Source organism: Carettochelys insculpta, chromosome 8 (genome assembly GCF_033958435.1).
Source record: "Carettochelys insculpta isolate YL-2023 chromosome 8, ASM3395843v1, whole genome shotgun sequence".
NCBI classification, from domain to species: Eukaryota; Metazoa; Chordata; order Testudines; family Carettochelyidae; genus Carettochelys; species Carettochelys insculpta.
In genome coordinates, this window is record NC_134144.1 from 58,220,140 (window position 1) to 58,241,138 (window position 20,999).

The 20,999-nt window shown below is 40.1% G+C and overlaps 1 protein-coding gene across 3 annotated transcripts in view; it reads right to left on the reverse strand.

Annotated features, from left to right (window-relative positions):
* Positions 1-285: 285 nt before the first annotated feature.
* RAB3GAP1 (RAB3 GTPase activating protein catalytic subunit 1) overlaps positions 286-20,999 on the reverse strand; it is a 50,649-nt gene continuing 29,935 nt past the window's right edge. The window contains exons 16-25 of one of the 3 annotated variants that reach the window (XM_075000835.1): positions 19,938-19,992; positions 19,169-19,552; positions 17,190-17,327; positions 15,929-16,156; positions 11,235-11,331; positions 11,045-11,148; positions 10,799-10,914; positions 8,521-8,623; positions 5,609-5,629; positions 286-4,980 (exon numbers count right to left, since the gene is read on the reverse strand). In XM_075000835.1, the coding sequence (XP_074856936.1) occupies positions 4,738-4,980; positions 5,609-5,629; positions 8,521-8,623; positions 10,799-10,914; positions 11,045-11,148; positions 11,235-11,331; positions 15,929-16,156; positions 17,190-17,327; positions 19,169-19,552; positions 19,938-19,992 (1,489 nt within the window). In that variant the 3' untranslated portion in view covers positions 286-4,737. Of the gene's footprint in view, positions 4,981-5,608; positions 5,630-8,520; positions 8,624-10,798; positions 10,915-11,044; positions 11,149-11,234; positions 11,332-15,928; positions 16,157-17,189; positions 17,328-19,168; positions 19,553-19,937; positions 19,993-20,999 lie in introns of those variants that run through there. The other 2 variants (XM_075000837.1, XR_012646371.1) reach the window with 2 other exon arrangements.

Here is a 20,999-nt window from a genome sequence, read left to right on the forward strand (position 1 = left end):
ATGGAAAGACTTCTATAGCTGTGTACGGAAGCGTAAAAGCACGTTGAGATTGTTCCCAAAGCTGCATAAAGGTAGCCCTGCAGAAGCTTGAATATGTTATAAATGTGACTTCCTGTTTAGTATCTATAAATTGCTTAAGGTTTGTGCTATTAAGATCTTCTCAGTTCTTCATGGAAAATAAAACCAGTGAGTGACAGCTTCAGGCTGCACCTTTATTTTATTTGAGAAACTGAACTTATTGGAAGCTAAAATTCTTATTCCCATTTCAGACCCATAGCAGAAGCTTTAACAGATTGATTTTTATACCAGCAGAGACTGCTTGGAGCAGTGGACAAAAAAAATGATGGTAGAGACAAGCAGGGGGGTTTGTTCCTTATCACAAATTTAGTTATTTAATATCCAGTCGGTGAAACTTTAAAATGACAGTGAGAGCCACCTCACTGTTCAGCCCTTTGCAGTTATTTTTAATATTAACTTAAATACAAGACTTGTCAAAAGTAGAATCACGTTCTTAATCTGTAAAGGTTTAGCTTGTCAGGCTAGCAGTCAGTCTTGGAGAGTATATAAAGTTACAGTATTTTTTTATTACATAAAGGGATGGGGGACTGGTTTCAATATAGTAATTCAGGTATGTACTGATGCCAGCCAGAGCTGCTGCTTTTATATCCTAGTAACAGTATAAAATCAGCAGCTCTGGCTGGCATTATAGTCTAAAAAAGGAGGGCACTGAGTCATAGCAAAACAAGGCCACCAGTTTTTCATATTAAAGGGAAGCTAGCCACCGCATCTAAAAATTCAGAATAATTCAAAGCCTTGTACTAATACATAATTGATACAGAAATTAAAAACATCACTTCAAGTTCAATCACACTGGACCCTTGAATTTTGGAACAAGGTATTTCAAATTGTACATTGAGAAAGCTAGTCTGCCTTTCTTACTGCATCTGCTGTGTGCTTGTTACTGAAACAATCTCTCTTTTTATGCAGCCATTTGGAAATGACTGTGCCCATACTGTCTGCTAATAGCATCTGGTGTTAGTCACAATGCATCACTATATATTCCTGGTGTTTTCTATAAACATCATACTTGAAGCCCTGAGAAAGGACTGTTGTCTCTTGTGAAACTTGTGTCATGGCAGTGTAACTAGAGGCAGAAGTAGTTTGTTTCTGATGGCTGTTGTCAAAAGTTCTTTCACGGAATGGAAAATGATGATGTCTGCAGGGCTTCTATAGTCAAGAGGAGATGGAGGAGAGTTGGTCTGACTACATAGCACAAGAAGCAAAGACTGAGTAAATAGCCACTGTGAAAACTATTCACGAGCGTGGTGAAATGCTAAATTTTATTCTTTTCTCAGTAACAGCAGGGCATGTACTGTGAAATGCAAAAAGAAGGTAAAACAGGGACAAGTTACAGCACTGAGCCATCCATCTTCATAACAGTAATCTGTAAGCAGAGAATAATTTTTTTAAACAATTGGTTTGCCACAATAAGTTCATTTGTGCACAAGTAAAACTTCTATTTTGCCACAAAACCAGTCAGAATATTCAAATGAGGAAAACATCTGCTGCTGTGTGAGACAATTGGATTGCACCTCTCTTCCTGCAGTACCCAAGCGTATAACAAAGACAGTTTAGCCGAGCCAGTAAACAATATGGTGAGGGAAAGTCTGAAGCAGTGAAGTAAAGGAAGATGGCTATTTGGGGAGAAAAACAGTGCTCTGATCAAGGGAAAATAAGTGCTCTGTGGCAGAAGTTCTCAACCATTTTCTGAAACACTGGGGGAGCACTGCTCCACACAGTTCAGAATAGGGAGGTGAAAGCCCAGTGCAATTTCTCCAGGCAGCACTATGGGCTGACTGCCCTTGCCCCATCCTAGGACCCAGAGCTGCAAACACCATCCTCTCCTACCCCCCCCCACCCACACCTTGTCCCCCAAAAGCAGCTGGCTTTGCTGCTTCTGCCTGGAAAATGGGGGAGAAGTGGGTGGGCGGGGAGTTAAATTTGCCTGACAAAACATGCAAAAATGGGGTACATGACTTTCCTCAACTCTGAACATGGAGTACCCTTTCAGATATTAACCTGGTCACGTGAGCTCTAGAATAATTTTTAAGGTCTTCTGACACGCTCTCTTCTTGGAATGTGGTTGCTTATTTGGTCTATTCAAGAGTAAATTGTTCTGTTGGACTGCATTTTTACTGTGCAAAGTTCTAGGCCCAGTGGGATGTCTGTTTCTTGTACAACACACTGGATACGTCTACACTAAAAGCATCCATCTACAAAAGTTAGTCATAAGAGATGTTCATACAAAACTTCTGCCAGCAGATTCTGTCCACACACAAAATCCGCTGTTGACAAAAGGATCCCTAGGAGCATCTACACAACTTTTTTGTTGACTAAACATGTTGGCTATGTCTACACTAGAAGCATCTGTCGACAGGGTGATTGCAACAGATTGCATCCACACACAACTTGCTCTGTCAGAGTACTGCCCTCTGGTGCCAGAAAGCATAATGGCAGCTTTGCAAAGGACTGCGCAGCAACCAGAAGCCCTCTCTGGTGACAGAAGTGTCTACACTGCACTTTTTTGTTGACAGTACTGAGAGATTTATTCCTCAAATTTGAGGGATAATACTGTCAAGAAAAATGCAGTGTTCTGTTGAGAGAATGCTTTAAGTGTATGGACATTCCCTGAGTTGAGTTGACAGAAAGCCCCTTCTGTTGACAAAACTCTGTAGTGTAGACCTAGCGAGTTTTGCCTACAAAAGTCTAGTGTAGACATAGCCACTACGTTTTTTAGTAATGCTCAAAACAGGAACTGCAGAACATTTTATGGCGCAGAAAATTAGATCAGAATAGGTTAAAAAGTAAAATGTTAAAGTAAGTCGTATTTTCCTTGTAACCCAAATCTTGTTTGGTGAGCTATATCATTCTCATGCATCTCTAGTTGAGTTCCTTCAGAACAGCGTCTGTTTGTACTGTGTTTACACAGTATCAAGCACAATGAGGCCTGGACTCCTGACAAGGTGTTAGATGGTGATACAAATTTTTTGTCACACATGTTAGTTTAAGTCCATCTCCTTTGTGAATTACTCTGAAGGTCTAAGCCACTTTAAAGGTGCACATGGACAGCAGGCTCATGTGCTAAGAAATAGCACTTATACACTTCACTCCCATTGAAATAAGTGGCAGTTAGGCACCTAAATACCTTTGAGGATCTGGGCCTTTGAAAATTGCACTTCAAGTAGCAAAAGTAGTCAGGATCTCAAATCTGTGCACGTTCACCCCTTGCCATGAAGAGACAGACATCCCTATTTGTCAAAACTATCAGATAGTATTTCAAGTGACTTTGTTCCTGAGTCAACTGGTGCATTAATACCCAGCACATGTATTGTCTTAGCTACTACAACTAACTGAACAAGTGAAAAATGTCAATAGCCAATTTGATTTATTGTACACATCCAAAGACAAATAAATGCAAGCATGAGCACTCTTTTTCACAGCCAGACATCTTAGTTTACAACACAGCTATGAGTCTTTGCTGATTCACACCAAAACAAGGTATTTAAAATCCTTTTCTTATATCACCACACATTAAAAGCATAAGTATTTGCATGTTGACAGCATGTATTTCATAATACATTACTACTAGATCAATAGGAATGCAAATGCATGCTGTACACTGTGTGTGTCATGAAGATGTATCTATCAGCATCAGTAAGTTGCTTACATAATCATTTATGTATAGTTTTGGCCAAGCTGTCTCATATTTAAGGTATTTCTACACAAGCCATGAGTGTGCTTCCCAGCCAGGAGTATTAGCTCTGCTTGAACTAGTGGATATAAAGCAGCATGGCCACAATGACTGAGGTTAGCTCCCCAATATGTATGCAGGAAGTCAGGAGTGATTGCACTTTGGGAGCTAGCCTGGGGCACCATCACCCTCCCATGGCAATTTTTAGCACACTAGCTGAAGTACAGCTAATGTGTGGTCTCTCTATGCTGCAGTTGGAAGCATGCTCCCTTCCAAGACAGGGAGACATAAATGTTTGAAATATGTAAAATGATAAATTTAAGGCTATTTCATTTTTGTAGTCTTAATATCCCATGATAGCTAAAAATATCCATTTTAGCACTTCAGAGAAAAAGATATCTAATGCACGTAATCAGGGTTTCTTTCAGGCAAATGCTTCATGTTAAGAGTTTAGTGCAAGATAGAATTTTCTCTGTATAGTTGAGCAAAATGTATCAGTATTTTAAAATGAACCATTGGAATTCAGCGGGGAAAAAAAAAACCCAACACACACCAAAATACCCAGAATTTAAGATTATATTTTTGTGTGATGATAAATATTTTAACCTTTACACTTCAGACTGCCTAACACCACTGAAAAGCAGCATATATACTGCACTATAATTTCAACATGACGTATTTGTACAAAGTCCAACGACATGTCCATTGTTAGACTATCTAATGCAAACAAGTACAACTGTTTGGACAGAGCAAAGATTTTTAGACCCTTGAACAAATGTCTGAACTTGTAGAGCTCTCCCACATACCAGGTTGACAAAGGCACCACTCTGAGATGCTGATTTGACTCATTAAGGAAAAGCTATTTCTTGATTACATTTCCTCTCCTTGTCCATAGCCTGGCATGGTCCATAGTGTTTAGTCCCATGGAAACAGAGAAATAGTGTTCCACTTGTGAAGACACACAAGATGTCCCTAGCTTTTGGTTATCAGAAGAATGTTGTATCAGCTGAAAAGGCACCAGCAAGTCGAAAATCCTCTTTTGTGATTACACTGTACATACGCTGAGGCAGTGGTTTAGAGTAAGGTGCAGGGCGAGGTACAGTTATGCGTAAAATGAGCTCACGACCTGCAGGTGATGGGAAATCTGTGACTGCTCCTAAATTCAGTTTCCGTTCATCTGATGAACCTGACCTCTTCAGTTCTTCATCAAGTGGAGTCATTGTAGCAACCTTAAACAGAACCAGAAGCTTTGGTTGAAGGACAGTTTGTCACTAGCACATCAGAAATTATTCTGAAAAACAGCCTTTTGGTATATAAATTACCATGTTATACGCAGCCACCCACAGGTCTACACAGCAGTGCCCTAGCATGGCCAGCTGCAGATTTTTCTTTGCTGTTTAGATAGACCAAATGAGAACGTTCTGCATTTTATCAGGATTTTTACAGTTCAAGATGCAGGATTCATTTGAATTGGAAATACATCATCCACCGCGCAGCAGAGGAAGCTAGTGCTACTTTATGTTGCTGATCCCAACCAATAAACAGGTTTATGTTTAGTTCAAAAGCAATATCCTTGATATTTCTTACACATCAATAAGATCCACTGTGAAAAAAGCCTCTGCTTCATAAACAATTAACTTCTCATAATTAATCATTTTATCTTTGTTTTTACATGCTCTTTTTTCACATTGAGTTTCAGAAATCTGTGGATGCACAGTAGTCAGTTTGAAGGAGGGGAATTATTTTTATGCGTAAGATATGTAAAAATCTTATGATGCTGCTGTCCTGCATCTATTCGATAGCAATTTTCATGAAGCTAGAAAAATGGGTTGGAAATAAGTGACAAGAGCTAGTTACCTCATCAGAAGATTCAGTCATCTTGAGAGGGTTGAGAAGAAAACCAGTGAAGATAGAAAGAAACAGTGAGAACTTAAAAAGGTTAAAGAGATTTTAGGATTGTTTTAAGGACAGCTAGCACATACTGAATTCAAGAGTTTGTCAAGATACCTATTATGACACATTTTGAGAACACAATATATGTAACACAAAATTATGCAATTTATATACACAGAAGACCATAGTTTTAACTATTAATGCACCCCGGGAAGATAAAGCTACTTCCTAGCTCTGATTATTTGTGCCTGAAAGAAATCAAAGCTTGAAATTTACATCTTCAGCACAAACTTTAACAAACATTAAAAAACTGCTGAAGCCTTAGAACTACTGAAGGGTGCATTTAATCAGAAGTCTATCCAACAAGGCAAAAGGCAAAGTAAAAAGACTGATAAAAGTGATAAAATACAGGATAGGATAGTGTTAAATCTACAGCAGAACTCAGTTGCATAATTGGATGCATGTTGATTGATAAAAATCTCTAAAGTTAGTGAGAGCACACTTCTATAATCCCCGTTCACTGGGTAAGAAATCTTTCAATTATTAGCTAACTAATACAATAAGGTATTTGGAAACAAAAACAGAACATCTGTTACGCTTCCAACTCTGAATTGGGAAAAAAAAATTAAAATTTTTGCTAGCCACACACTTATCTTGTAAGCTGTGGCAGAGGTACCAGATACTTGGTGGCACTCAAAGAAAAATCAAAACAAACTCATCATACTCTTTAAGAATGCTAATTAATAGGAAGGGACAGCTATAGATCTGCGAATTCCAGGACTGCACCTGTGGCTACAATCCACTTCTAGACTTGAGTTATTCCTGAATATTAACACAAATTTTCAAAATGTGCTCCATTGCATTTAAAAAAATTGGGAGAAGTTTAGAAGGAGCTTTAGAGCCAGATTAATAGAAAGTACGGTATCTGTCCTTTTTTTTTTAGCATATGCCCAACAAAAGAACCATTGCTAAACATAGGAGAATAATGTGAGAGTTTCAGTGCCTATCCCAGTCACTAAAAATCCTGACCAATAAGGTAGGACTAGGCTACGAATATCAACACATAATTGCATCTTTCAGAACACTACAAACATAACTGGCATGGGTTCATTAGCTTCAATAAAAATATTTCATGTAATTTTATATTTTAAAAAGAAGCAACACCCTTGAGCAGTTTTTTCCTGTAAGATGAGCGCTTGGGCAGTTGCCCAGAAGAGGTTCAGGTGCCACCCAGCTGACTGGCAGAGCACCAACAGCCACCAGCATGTGTGTTTATTTGTGGTACACATCTGCATATGCCTCAGTGTAGATAAAGTTTCTCTCACCCATGGATAGAAAACAATTAAGAGGGAACACTATCCTTGACTACAATAATGCACATTTTCCATATTAATGAAATTGCAAAATTCTGTGCACTCTTGAATTTTGTGAAACGGTTCTATCAGGGGAACTCTCTATAGCTAGACCACAGCTGTCCTCAGAATACTGAGTGTCACATACAGATCATCACATTTTAATGACCATGTTAGCGAAAAAGGGAAGCAACCTGCAATTCATGATAGTATCCTAGCAGAATGGTTTCCCAAGGGGTAAAATAAAACTGCAAAGATAAAAAAAAAGGAACAAGACACTATTGTGTAGTTTATATTCTTGCAAATCACAAGGGAAGATCAAGTAGTCATTTAATAAGACACTGGACTACTTTTTTTCAACTTACTTTTATGCTTTGTGCCCACATATTACCGTAAGCTCAAAATGCAAGTCTACACCAAAAGTTAATTAAAAATAGCAACTTATTTATCATATCTATTCTCCAAGGCTGCATCTAGACTTGCATTCCTCTTTCAAAAAGAGGAATGCCAGTGAGGGAAATTGAAAATGCAAATGAGGTGCAGATTTGCATAGCTGGTACCTTATTTGCATATTCTTGCAAAAGAGCTTCTTTTGAAAGAAAAGCAGTGTAGATGCAGCTCTTTAGAAAGTAAACCCTATCTTCGAAAGAATCCTTCTTCCCATAAGAAGGGTTTTTTCGAAGATGGGCTTTACTTTCGAAAGAGCTGCCTCTACATTGCTTTTCCTCTTTCAAAAGAAGCTATTCTGAAAGAATATGCAAATGAGGTGCCAGATGTGTAAATCTGCACCTCATTTGCATTTTCAATTTCCCACATTTGCATGCCTCTTTCGAAAGAGGAATTCAAGCGTAGATGCAGCCCACGTGTACTGAGCCATAACTGCTTCTTTTATTGACAAAAAGAACATGTTTTATGCTGCTTTTTTTTTTTTCTGTTAAACCCTGCAAAGCCAACACATCTACATGACACAGAGAGGGGCATTTCATTTATGTGAATCATCAACATAACTGTTTACTAAGCAAAGTCTCAATCAGAAATACTTATGCTGATTCATTGAGGCAACAGATCTGCAGAAAAGTCACAAAGAAATTTTGGCTACAAAACCTTTATTACCAGTGATAAAATAAAAAGCTCATTTTAATTCGGAACCCAGTATAGTTTGCAGAGTTAGAAGTAAAAAAATATTCAAATTGAGCACATTTGATCTGGAAAGCTAGATACAAATATTAAATTGGACAATGGCATTTTTAGTCATATTTCATCAAAGTGAGCTTCACTTTAAGGGCACTTTAAATGCTTGTCTATCCAGCTGCATCTACAAGTTTTCTGTGCCTTTTCTTGTCTTCATGTAAAGTTCTATTATTGCTAAAATTGTTTTCACGGGAAGAAAAAACAAACATTCATGCATATGTATAAAAATGCATGCACATTTATAAATACAAGAAACCAGCATCACATGGTGATCTGTCATCTTACATGGGCTAAACTGAAGTTATCAGAATATAGATTGAAAATCCATCTTACCCTCTGGGCGTTCACAAATAACTTGTGGATGATACTACCAGCAGGGCCTCTTCCTGCACCAATCACTGATACTTCTGGTTGCTCCAGAAGACAATTTACAAACCTGAAATTAGAAACATAATGAAAGGAAGGAAAAAGTGAGCATAAACACATCTTAACTATCATTTATTTTCACATGAAATCTTCAAGACTTTCCTGTAAGGACAACAAAAGCTCCCCATCTAACTAGACTGTAGAAACAGATTCAGCACTAAGGGCACTATCAGTTCTCCTGGGCAAATTCTGTGCTATTGTGTACATGCATAATTCATACATTATGCTTTTTGTTTCCCCTTTTCAGAAAATAGTTTTTGCCAGAAAGTTGCAGAAGTTCCATATTTTCCCCACTCAAGGGTGCTGTGGTGATAGAAGAGCTGGCTCTGGCCAGCTAGGAAAGAAAAAGAACCTGTAGTGCCTTCTTCATGCCTGTTGGACCAGATCAGGAGACAGGCAGTACAGGGAGACAGCATAAGGGGGGTGGAGGGAGTCACAGATGGGCTCATAAGGGCTAGTGGAAAAGGACAGACTGGGGGAGGAGTTCAATGCAAATGGCGGCACAGAGGGATGGGGAGGTGTCGTCTAAGTGGGGACAGAGGGACATGTTGACGTGGTGTGCAAAGACACAGGATAATAAAAGAACACAGGGGGATAGGGGTAGGTATGCCTGACTGAATGGGAGAGACAAGACTGGGCCTGCATGGAGGAAAATAATAATCTCTCCCCATCCCTCCGATACACTCTTTTTAAAAAAAAAATCTGTTCCAGTTTTGCGCACACCCATGCCCATGCCCATGCCCAACAGACGTACAAATTCTCCACTGGGCTCCTGCCCAGCAATTACTTTCCTCCTAGTTCCTGTTACCCTCCCCAACTTCTCCCAAGTCTTTGCATTGTTTGAGGAGTGCAGGAATATCCATTCCATATGAAAGTTTAGATGAATAATTACTCAGTTCTGTATTCAGATGCCTAGTAAGGAATCTATCAATACATTTCCTGACTCTTTTGTCATCTGCCTTGTTACAGACATACCTGCTGACAGGTATTTTGAAATAAGTTTTCAAACCAATTGAAACTGGTATGATTATACTGTGTTTTGACAAAATCTGGAGAATTTCCCCAGGGATGTATTAGGAAGACATACATTCAGAATTAAATCAATGTCCACTTTAGAAGCCTAGATTTTTCCAGTATCACAACTGACATTACCCAAATTTTTCCCCTCTATGGTATACAGATCTGTCCCTCTCTTTCTCTTTCACTCCATCTCAACAAGAAATGCAACTTTTAACTCCATTCCTAATCCCTCCCCCAGAGCCCCTTCTGTGCTTACTCACATCCTGTGCTCTGACACAGCTTCTTGCTGCTCATATTAAAATAGTTTACAGGCTCTTAGCCACCCCTGGTGAATGTGTCCAATCCTCCCTGCAGTGGCTCCCAGTTTCAGGGAGCATTGAGAATCTGAAGTTGGGAGAAGTGAACTAAGATCACAGGGTAGAAATCAGGAGAATTCCTAGCAATGAAATGTGGAGCTAGTCAGAAATGGTTCATCCAAAGAGTCAACACCAGCAATGACGGAACCATCTAATCCTAGCACAGCAACCACATTAGCTCTAAGAATGTAACCTATTCCAATAGTTAACTTTTTAACATTACCATGTTTAGCCAAACAAAGGAATAAATAGTTACATGGTGTAATGGTCAACAGGAAAAAAAAATCTATTGGTAACAGGCTCCTATTCACTAGTTTTCTTATGGTGCATCACTACAGCACTTCTTCTTAGTAAGGAAAACAACTGGAAAATAGTTCTTTTGGATATTTCATTCTACACCATGCAGAGAACAGTAATAAACACATAAATACAATACCTGACTCTCATATTTCTCATTAGGAGATCTCAAACAACAGTTGTCCATTTTCACAAGACAAACTACATGGCACTAGATCTGCAGCCAGCAAATCCACATTACAAAACATTTTTTTTTTTTTTAAAAGAGACTGATAGATTACATAGATTACATCCCCGAAGTACAGGACTGGAACCCCGCAGAAATTTTCCCACCTACAAAGCATTATAAAGGTCATTATTCTTTTAAGCTTCTCTCGTGTTGTGGTACATTACAATTTCTTGGGGATCTACATTACTATTAATTATCCCCTATTAACATTTCTCTAAGCTGTAAAACCCAGGAAAATATGGGACGAAGCACAAAGTGAGTAAGCTAATATAGTGTCAATCACCTTTCCAGATCTTCTTTTTCCTCCTCCTGATTGCATTTCTCTATCGCAAATTTTGCTTTCAATGATCTTGCCCTGGCAATAATAGCTTCTGCACTCATAATCTGAGCAATGATTTCCTGCATACGGGTGATTTTGTTGTGAATGGAGGGGGAAGGGAGAGAAAGAAAATCAGCATTACAGAACACAGGCTTTGGACAATATGAAGATCTGCAATATTTCTATCAATGGCTAACATGAGAGGCTTACTTCCAGTTTTTTATCCTCTGGGTTTGGAAATCTTAGAACTTTACTGGAATGAGATATTATCTGCTTAATAATCTTCTTAACTGAAGAGATATTTTCTAACGTTTCTAAAAAAAAAAAACCCACAACTTTAGTCATAATATCATCACGGTGCTTAAAAAAACATTAGAATTGTTTATTATATGTTATTTACCTTCTTCCTTTACCTTTAGTACAGCTGCATGGATGACACAAGGCAAAAGATGCCTTGCAAGGTCAGCAGGTTTCTGAACTGCAAGATAGTGAAGCACCTATGGTATATCAAAAAATTAATACATTAATGACAAAATTAATTTCACAAAACTAACATTAACTGCGACTAAAAGCCCCGATGCTTAAGATTACAAAAATAGAACATTAAGCTACACTCAATCCACTACATTAATGAGATAAGACACATGGATCATTGATCTCAAAAGTATGCTATGATGATTGTCCTTGAGATAAAAACTCCGTAACAAAGCTCCGGAAAATAGTTCACAGGGAGACGGGGCCTAAGTTCCCTCTAAGCAACACAGCTTCTTATTAAGCCTCTTGTGCTATCTAGTAAGCCCCACGCAGGGGTTCACTGCAGCAGCAAGGAGACATGCCTTTCCCCAACCCCAAAGCTGCTGCAGCTGAGGGAGAGGCACCTCTCGCCACCAGCCTCCTCACAGAGCTGCCTGGACACCTGGGGAAAGAGGCACCCTTCCTCCAGCCCCAGCACAGAGCTGCATAGGCACCTCTCCCCGCCTGAAGCTGCCCCTGAACTGCTGTGGCTGGAGTACAGGCAACCCAGCCCCCATCCAGAGCTGCCCCAGACCTGCCACAAGAAGGGGACAGGTACTCCTTCCCAGACCCAACCCGGTGCTGCCCCAGAGCTGCCGCAGCCAAGGAACACACACCCGTTCTCCTAGCCTGGTCCTGCCCTGGCTCAGGAACAGGCAACCTCCATAAGCCATTGCCTGCTGGAACCTCTCACATGGCCCTAAGCTGCTGTAGTGGGAGAGGGCTGGGGGTTGTCCTCTCCCGAGAGCAACCAGTACTCCAAACTCTTCATCCCCAGCCCAACCCCAAAGTTCACAACCCCAGCCAGAGACCTCACCTCCACCCTGAACCCTTCAATCAAGGCCCCATCTGAGTCTTCACTTTCACTGGGACCCTCACCCTTCTGCCCCAATCCTGAACCTCCTTTCATGCCCAAGTCCCTTGGCCCCACCCCCAACAGATACTGGCTATATACGAAATGACTGGCTGTGTGATACGTCACCTCCATATTTGTGACTCTAGCCTCATAGAACAGTAAGAGAAGAAACTACAAATAATGAGCATTTCAAGAAGTTAAAGCACTGACCTTAACCAAACTCTTTATTTACATTTATAGTAAATGAAACAAGTCCCAAAGTAATACCACTTACCAAGTTACCATAGGCCATGTTTTCAAAAGGCAGCTGTATTATTTATTTGCACTTCAGAAAGTCATTCTAAGAACAGTTATACTGTGGCAAAAAAGCAGTCTGTAGCATTCACATTAGTGTTCTTTGTAATTCTAGGGCGTTATTAGACTCACAGTATATTAGAAATGGAAAGAATCTTGAAAAGTCACCGAGTCCAGTCCCCTTACTCATGGCAGGACCAAGCACCATCTAAGACCATTCCTGACAGGTGTTTGTCTAGCCTGCTCTTTAAAATCTCCAATGATGCAGGTTCCACAACCTCTCTGACCAATTTATTCCAGAGCTTACCCTTACTGACAGTTCTGAAGCTTATCCTACTGTCCAACCTAAACTTCCCTTTGTTGCAATTTAAGTTTGTTGCTTCTCGTCCTAGAGGTTAGGTTAAGAAGAATTATTGATACCCCTGCTCCTTGTAACAACCTAAAAGGTACTTGAAAGCTGTTATTATATCCCCTCTTAGTATTCTCTTTTCCAGACTAAACAAATCCAGTTCTTCCAATCTTCCCTCACTGACCTAAACAAAGCCAATTCTTTCAATCTACCCTCTAGAATTTCAATAATTTTTGTTGCTCTTTTCTGAACTTTCTCCAAGTATGTCTTGATATGTGGCACCTAGAACAGGACACAGTACTCCAAGTGAGGCCTAATCACCACAGAGTGTAAGAATTACTTCTAATATCTTGCGTACAATTGTGGAAACCATCTTGTATAAGAAGCCATTTCACATCCCTTACTTCTGCACGCACACGAGCCTGTACTTTCCCTGACCTATTTGGGAATGGCAGGGAGGATGAGCTCTACGGAATGCGTTAATGAACTGCTTAGAGTCAAGGCTCCAGCTCCCTAGTACCTGTTTCTCTTTGCTGACAATGGTTTCTCTTGGAGAAGTGATTAAAATTGCCTCTGAAAGTGGGCTTTGTTTGTGTAAGGGTATAAAATACTAGAGAGTTAGCTACATCCATCAGCCTTGCTGGACTTGTTTTTACTAGTGTCCCGTTTGGCTCATCTGTTGCCTTATTTAATTCAATAAAGCTGAATGTTAGCCGCCTAAACGCAGAGAAGTCTTGTGCTTCAACACAACACTCCTCTTAAAGTATCGCAGAATGGTATTCGCTTTTTTCACGCTGACATCAAACAGTTGACACATTTAGCTTGTGGTCCACCATGGCCCCTGAATCCCTTACTACAGTACGCCTTCCGAGACAGTCATTTCACATTGTGTGTATGTGAAACTGATTGTCTGTTCCTAAGTGAAGTACTTTGCATTTGTACTTACTGAATTTCATCTTATTTACCTCAGGACATTTCTGCAATTTGTCCAGGTTATTCTGAATTCTACTCCAATCCTCCAAAGCACTGATAACCCCTCTCAATTTGGTATCATCTGCAAACTTTATAAGTGTACTTTCTATGCCATTATCTAAATTGAAGCTATTGAACAAAACTGGCCCCAAAACTGTACCCTGCAGAACCCCACTTGTTATGCCCTCCCATTTTGACTGTGAACCATAACTACTTTTTGGAAAGTTATCCAACCAGTTATGCACCCACCTTACAGTAGGCCCTTCTAGGTTGTATTTCCCTAAGTCAGTGGTTCCCAAACTAGGGTGTTGCAGGGGGTCCATGAAAAAAATAAAGCTAAATAAAAATAATCATAGAAAATAGGTTAAATAAATTGCAAAGTTACAATCTATTACTTTTAAATTATCTTCCAATAATGTTATTAATTGTCTGAAAATCTGTGTTGTGGTTTCTTTTTTCATTTAATGAAGTGCACATAGTGGCTAGAATTGGCTTTGATGGGCATCCACAAATGGCTTGGGGGCGTGACTAGGGATCCACACTAGAGAACAGGTTGGGAACCACTGCCCTTGCTTATTTATAAGGTCATGCTGGACTATGGCAAATGCTTTACTTAAGTCTAGGTGTTCCACATCTTCTGCTTCCCCATTATCCAGAAGGCTTGTTATCCCATCAAAGAACACTATCAGGTTAGTTTGACATGACTTGTTCTTTGCTAATCCATACTGACTATTACTTATCACTTTATTATCTTCCAGATGTTAGCAAATGGATTCCTTAACTATTTGCTCCATTATCTTTTCTGGCACAAAAGTTAAGCTGACTCGTCCGTAGTTTCCTGAGTTGTTCTTATTTTCCTTTTAATAGATGTGCACGTTATTTGCACTTTTCCAGTGTTCTGGAGTCTTTCCTGTCTTCCATCACTTTTCAAAGACAGCTAATGGCTCACACATCTCGTTTATCAGTTCCTTGAGTATTCTAGGATGCATTTGATCAGGACCTGGCGACCTGAAGATATCTAACTTCTGTAAGTAATTTTTAATTTGCTCTTTTCCTATTTTGACTTCTGAACCTACCTCCTTTTCTCCAGCATTCAATATGCTAAGAGTCCAATGACGAAACTGAAACAAAAGTGATTAAGCGCCTCTGCCATTTTCCTGTTCATTCTCTTCACTGAGTAATCAGCTTACCCTGTCCATGGTCTTCTTCCTTCTAATATATTTATAGAATGTTTTGTTACCTTTTATGTCCTTAGCTAGGTTGAGCTCGTTTTGCCCCTTCCACTTTCTAACTTTGCCTCTCCATATTGTGTTGTAGTATTTGTTTATATTCATTCTTTTTGTGTGTGACCTGGTTTCCACTTTTGTAGGACTCTTTTTTGATTTTTAGATCATTCAAGGTCTCCTGGTTAAGACGGTGTGGTCTCTTGCCATACTCCCTAGCTATTCTATGGAGTATAATAGTTAGCGCTTGCACTCTTCATTTCTCTTTGAAAAACTGCCAACAGTCTTCAACTGTTTTACCTATTATGTCTTGCTTCCCTTGGGACCTTGCCTACCAACTCAGAGTTTGCTGAAGTCTACCTTCTTGAAATCCATGGTCTTTATTTTACTCTTCTCCCTCTGATCATTTCTTAGAATCATGAACTCCTTCATAAACACTTTCACACAAGCTGTCTTCCACTTTCAAATTCTCAATGAGTTCCACCCTATTTGTTAAAATAATCTTGAATAGCCTGCCCCAGTAGCTTTCTCTACCTTCTGAAATAAAAGGAAAATAGTCTCCAATTCATTCCTAAAAACCTGTTGGATAATGTATGCCCTGCTGTGTTACTTTCCCAACAGATGTTTAGCTAGTTCAAGTCCCCCAAGTCTTAGTCTTTCTATGATTTTGTTAGTTTGAAAAAGCCTCATCCACTTCTTCCACCTGGTTGGGCGGACTGTAGCAGACCCCCTACAATGGCATTACCCTTGGTTTTTTAGCACAGTTAAATAATAATAAACTTAAAAGATAGCACAATTACAAGTTACTGTTTAAATATTTCAGGATTAGATCTTTACATATTTAGTAGACAAAACAGAACAGACCTGCACAACACAGAGATATTTACCTTCTCTGCCTCTCTGGTGTCATCAAACAGTCGCCTCTGCCTCCGAGCTGGAACTGGTTTTGCTGTTTCCCATGCCTCTACCCACATGTTGCTAGGAATCTTCATTCGGGCACTCAGTTCACCTTTAAGTACTCTATTCCCCTCTTCATCAATCACTTCTTCTTCAATGTAATCTCGAGGAGAATACCACCTTACAAAATCCTCCAGACAACAACCAGGATTAGCTGCCTAGAATGGAAGAGTAAGCTAAATATTACATAGATGAACGAAATTCCTCTATATATGATCTCATTAGCAAGACAGTGTGATTTAGTGGACTGAGCTAAATGCTAGCAGCCAGTAATTCCTGAATTCTGATCACAAACCACCAATGCACTTTGAACATTCACATTATGAAATAGTACACAAGAATGGAAAAACCACCACCACAAAAAAAAACAAAAAACCACACACACATCTTATTTATACAGATCAATACAGCTATTTCAAGCAAGCTCAAAATTAAGTGTTTGCCTTGTCAATGAGGCAAAAGAGGTTTAATGCATGCAATTCCCTAATGCATGATAAAAGGAGATTTATAACAAATTCTTGTGACTTGGTAAGAAAAACAGACCCCTTAAATGGAAGATAGCATGATTTTTCCCCCTATCATTGCTCAGGGCCTGAAAGTCAGAGGCTGCTTTCAAATAGTTTTTAAACTAAGCTTTGGTATGATTATTGAAGCAGGGAGGAAATAACACTTGCCATAATGCAAGTAAAAGTGCTGACACCTGTCTTACCAACCAACTTCATTTTTCTTGCCACCTCATGAGAGCAATATTAAATTTTACAAGTTACAAAGCCTCTTTTAACAATTGCATAATCCATTTCTGCTCCTACATTGTCAGCAAAAAGCTAAAACTGAAAGCATGGTTGTCTACACAATAAGCCGTGTGAAATCAAAACCTTCAAGTCATATTTCATATTGCTTACTAGGTTTTCAAAAAAAACGTGTGGTACAAAAGTTACTATGAAGCTCTGAATCTCCAACTAGTTTGATACACCCACCTTTTTTTTGGGGGGGGAGGGACAGGGAGGGATTAATAATAGATTTTAATTTTAGGTTTAAGAATTATAAATTGTGAATCTTTAGATTTTGAAAAGTACCCTGAAATTGTCTTTAAACAGTTGTCAGGAAATCCTTCAAATAAATCACCTTAACCAATTATCCCACGTTGCTCACATCAAAATCGTCCCAGAGAAATCCAAAAGCAGCATATACCTTAAAAGACTCCATATCTGAGAGTAAGCAAGCACTCTGCATGCGTGCCCGAAGGTGAGCTCCTTCAGCTGATGTTCCCAGTTTAGCCAATACTTCAGACTGTTCTTCCAGCAGATCTTCTGTCATAGGTGCCGGTTCCTGTAATGGACGTTGAAGGCAACAAAAGGCTAGGTTCACAAAAGTACTTAGGCTATGTCTACATATAATGATGTGGCAGCTGCACAACTGCAGTGCTTCACTGCAGAGGCTGTGTACATTGACAGGAGGGGTTCTGCTATCACTGAAGGTAATCAACCTCTGTAAGCTCACCGAATATGTTCTTTCATTGACCTAGCACTGTATCAAAGGCTAGACGTCTCTCTAAAGGGTGTGGATTTTTCATATGCCTGAAAGATACAGCTATGCCAATATGACTTATTTATAACATAACAGGTTATACCAGTTGGTCCACGAAAAAAAAGGTTACTCGTCCTGTATGTGGTAACTGCATTTCCTCAAGCTGGGCGTTCCACGCAGTGTGCATGTACCCCATGTATGCGTACTTGATCAGACATTTTCGTTAGCAGTGATCATTTGGCCTGCATGTGTTATCCTCGTACTCCACATTAAGACTGCTTTGGGCTGTGTGGGTGAACCAATCCGTCTGTTTCTTCTGCACTGCCTGGTTTCAGGAGAAACTCCAAAGCAGAGGGGAAAGAGCTGGTAATGGAGAACTCATCAAGACAAACAGCTCAAAAAACCCATTACTTCATAGGGCAAATAAACTCTTCTTTGAGTTGTCTTGTGTCAACAATTTAAAAATTCTGCACACAATATTTTAAATTTCTACAAAATTCTGCATATTTCGTCAAAACACCACCAATTGTTTTATTAATTTATTTCAAAATATCTGTCAGCAACTGTGTGTATAACAATATGGACAATTAAAACAGCTCCTCTACTTTACTTTACAACCAGGAACCAGTTCTTGTTCCTCTGCCTTGTCCTCTCCCAAAGCCCATCTGGGGAGCGACACACCCAAACCTTCTCCCCACAGAGCCCAGACACCTGCACCCCTACTCTCTAGGGCCCTGAGAATCCATAGGGCAAAGCAGTCCCTCCTTCAGGGTATCCCAGGAACCGCAGATGCTGCTGCACCCTGGCCAGACCTCTGCCCTGGCTGCACACCAGCCTCCTGCTCTGCTAGTAGCCCACTGTGGGCAGAACTTGCCATCCCTGCTCTGAGCCAGCAGAGGGAGCAAGCATGGCTGAGACATGGCGCCTGGGTAGCCAATCCACTTGGGGAAGAGCCTGGGACAAAGCAGGGAACAGGGCTTCTCTGGGTGCTGCACACCAGACCCCATCACAAGAGACTGGTAGGAGCCCTAGGAGGTGTGCACTCTCCTTCCCCTGCCTTGTCCCCACCAACACTGCTCAAAGGTTACCCCCACCTGCCCCTCTGTGTGGCCCTCCCTGCGCCCCATCCTCCCACAAACACCATTCGCCCCTGTCCACCCCTCCTGCCAAAGGCACCAGTCACCCCTGTTGTGCCCCTCTTCCCCTGCCAGCTGCAGCTACCAGGGCTCTGGGGAATGTTCACACTGACTACAGTGGAATGGACAGACGGATGGATGGATGGACGCCTCTCCTTTTATAATAGTACAGATTATAGAAGGATGGCTAGCAACCCTACCAGATGGACATGAGCTGTTCATTCAGATGATTTTCTCTTTTTATTTTTTGTTCTTTGTAAAATAAAAGACATCTAGAAAACTAACTCTTTTAAATTACTTTGGGAAACAGTGGATTAGACCATCTTGTCTGAAATTTGCTAATATATTCAGCATGGAGCAGAAACCCAGCATGCAAAATTTTAGTTCTAATGGTTAAAGTTTGGAAAAGTTCTAAGCAACTGAAAATATGGTCTTCTCATGGGTAAGTGGTTATAAAAGCAAGTCACTAATAATCATACTATAAATACTGCTAAGCTACTTTCTAACCTGTGTTATTGGAATGTACAGAGGCTCTCCAGGATGCAGCAAAGTCAGCTTTCCATGTGGATGTAGGCGACCTTCTGGTTTTAAGTTTGCAGAGTCTTTACTTCCTTCTTTTGTGCCTCCTTTCTTTCCATTTTCTTGTCCATTTCCTTTCAGTTCTTCTGTGTCACTGAGGCATTCAAAAAATTCTTCTTCACTGTCACTCCACGATTCCCAAGATTTCCCAACCTCTCCTCTGTCCTTTTCAGTCTCCTTTTGATAATCTCCACCTGAACGGTCTACTGCTTTCCCAGTATCACCAGAAGAACCACTAGGAGAACGATCAGCTGTATAGGATTTTTTCCCCTCATCCCTTGCTTTTTTTCTTTCAATGCAACAGTTTAACATCTAGAAAGTTAAAAACAACAACTGATTTCTAATGCATTTATACCTGTTCACTAATATACTTGTGTAATGGCAGCAATGTCATTTTACCACACACCGACTTATTAAAAGCCACCAAAGGCTCTCAGTTCTTTAAGACAATAATATAATTAAATATGGAAGAATTTGTACTGAGGCAGAGATTTTAAAAGCCAGGAGAGGTAACCATTACCACAAGCTACGCCAAACTGAAAAGCCAGCAGTGTTTAGAAAACCACTTGGTAATGATCAAAAAGTTAACACTATCCACACAGTAACTCTAGATTGACTAAATATTTTATTGTTCTTGATTACTGCTATGAGGAAAGAAAAACTAAGAAACAGATTATTCTTAATTTGTGATGTTTACCTGAAGTTTCTGATGCAGTAGGCAGCATCTGAGATCAGGAGATCCATTAGCTAACCTGTAAAATTTTAAATTTACACTTTTACCACAGAACATTTGCACTTTCAACATTAGTATGTATTGGGAGTTGGTGCTTTGAGCACAGCTCCCAAAAGAGAACACACACAAAAACTATCACTCCAACTACTCTGCTAAGCTCTGATTTCAGCACACAGGCCAAGGACGGAACAGGGCACGGAAAATTAACTACTCCTTTCACCTCTGCAGGCTGTTCCTCCAGATCAGGAATGAGACAAATTGGAGATTGGTCAAGCATGCTTGGCTGTACCCATTCTGGGATTCAAAGGATAGTTTTGGGGGCTAACAACCTTTTACAAGATGTAGACAGACTAATAGTCTGCAATGGTAACTAAAAACTTTCGAAGTCCCATTTTACTAACTGATGTCACCTTTCACTCAAAAGAATGACTAGGCCAAACAAACCACTAGGCTAAGTCTTTGAAAATATGATTATGTTATTTGTTAAGGTGGAGGAGCCACAGACTGATCACTTCTCTTTCTGTCTGCAGCCTTAAGTCCAGCCCTGGCAGACAACGCTGTGGGTGCTGAAGTTAAAAAAAAGTTCCCAAAACTGGGAGATGATCATGAATACCTGTGCCAACAATCCACGAACCTGGACAGCTGCTCCCCATTCTACCATTTTTCTGATGAGTAGGAAGGGCTGTTACCCCTTTACATTGCAAGATTCCTTGGATTTAGTGTGTGGACAGAGTGGGAGGGAATGCTGACACGAATATTCCTTTCTAGATTCTCCTGACTCCCTCTCCCCAAATCACAAAATGGTGTGTCTTTTACCCTCCCCCCTAAGTTCTCTAGCTCTGGGCAGCTAGGCAAGGAAGGAGATGCTCCTTCCTACCCCACTATGTATTCTTTCCTCAAGAGAGCAAGGAGGAAGAGAAGCCAGGAGCGCTAATTAAGATAGTATACCTCTAGAATCATTTTTGCAAATCTGAAAATCAAAGTAGATTTTAAAGTCATAACTAGTTATCCTGTCACAAACTATGG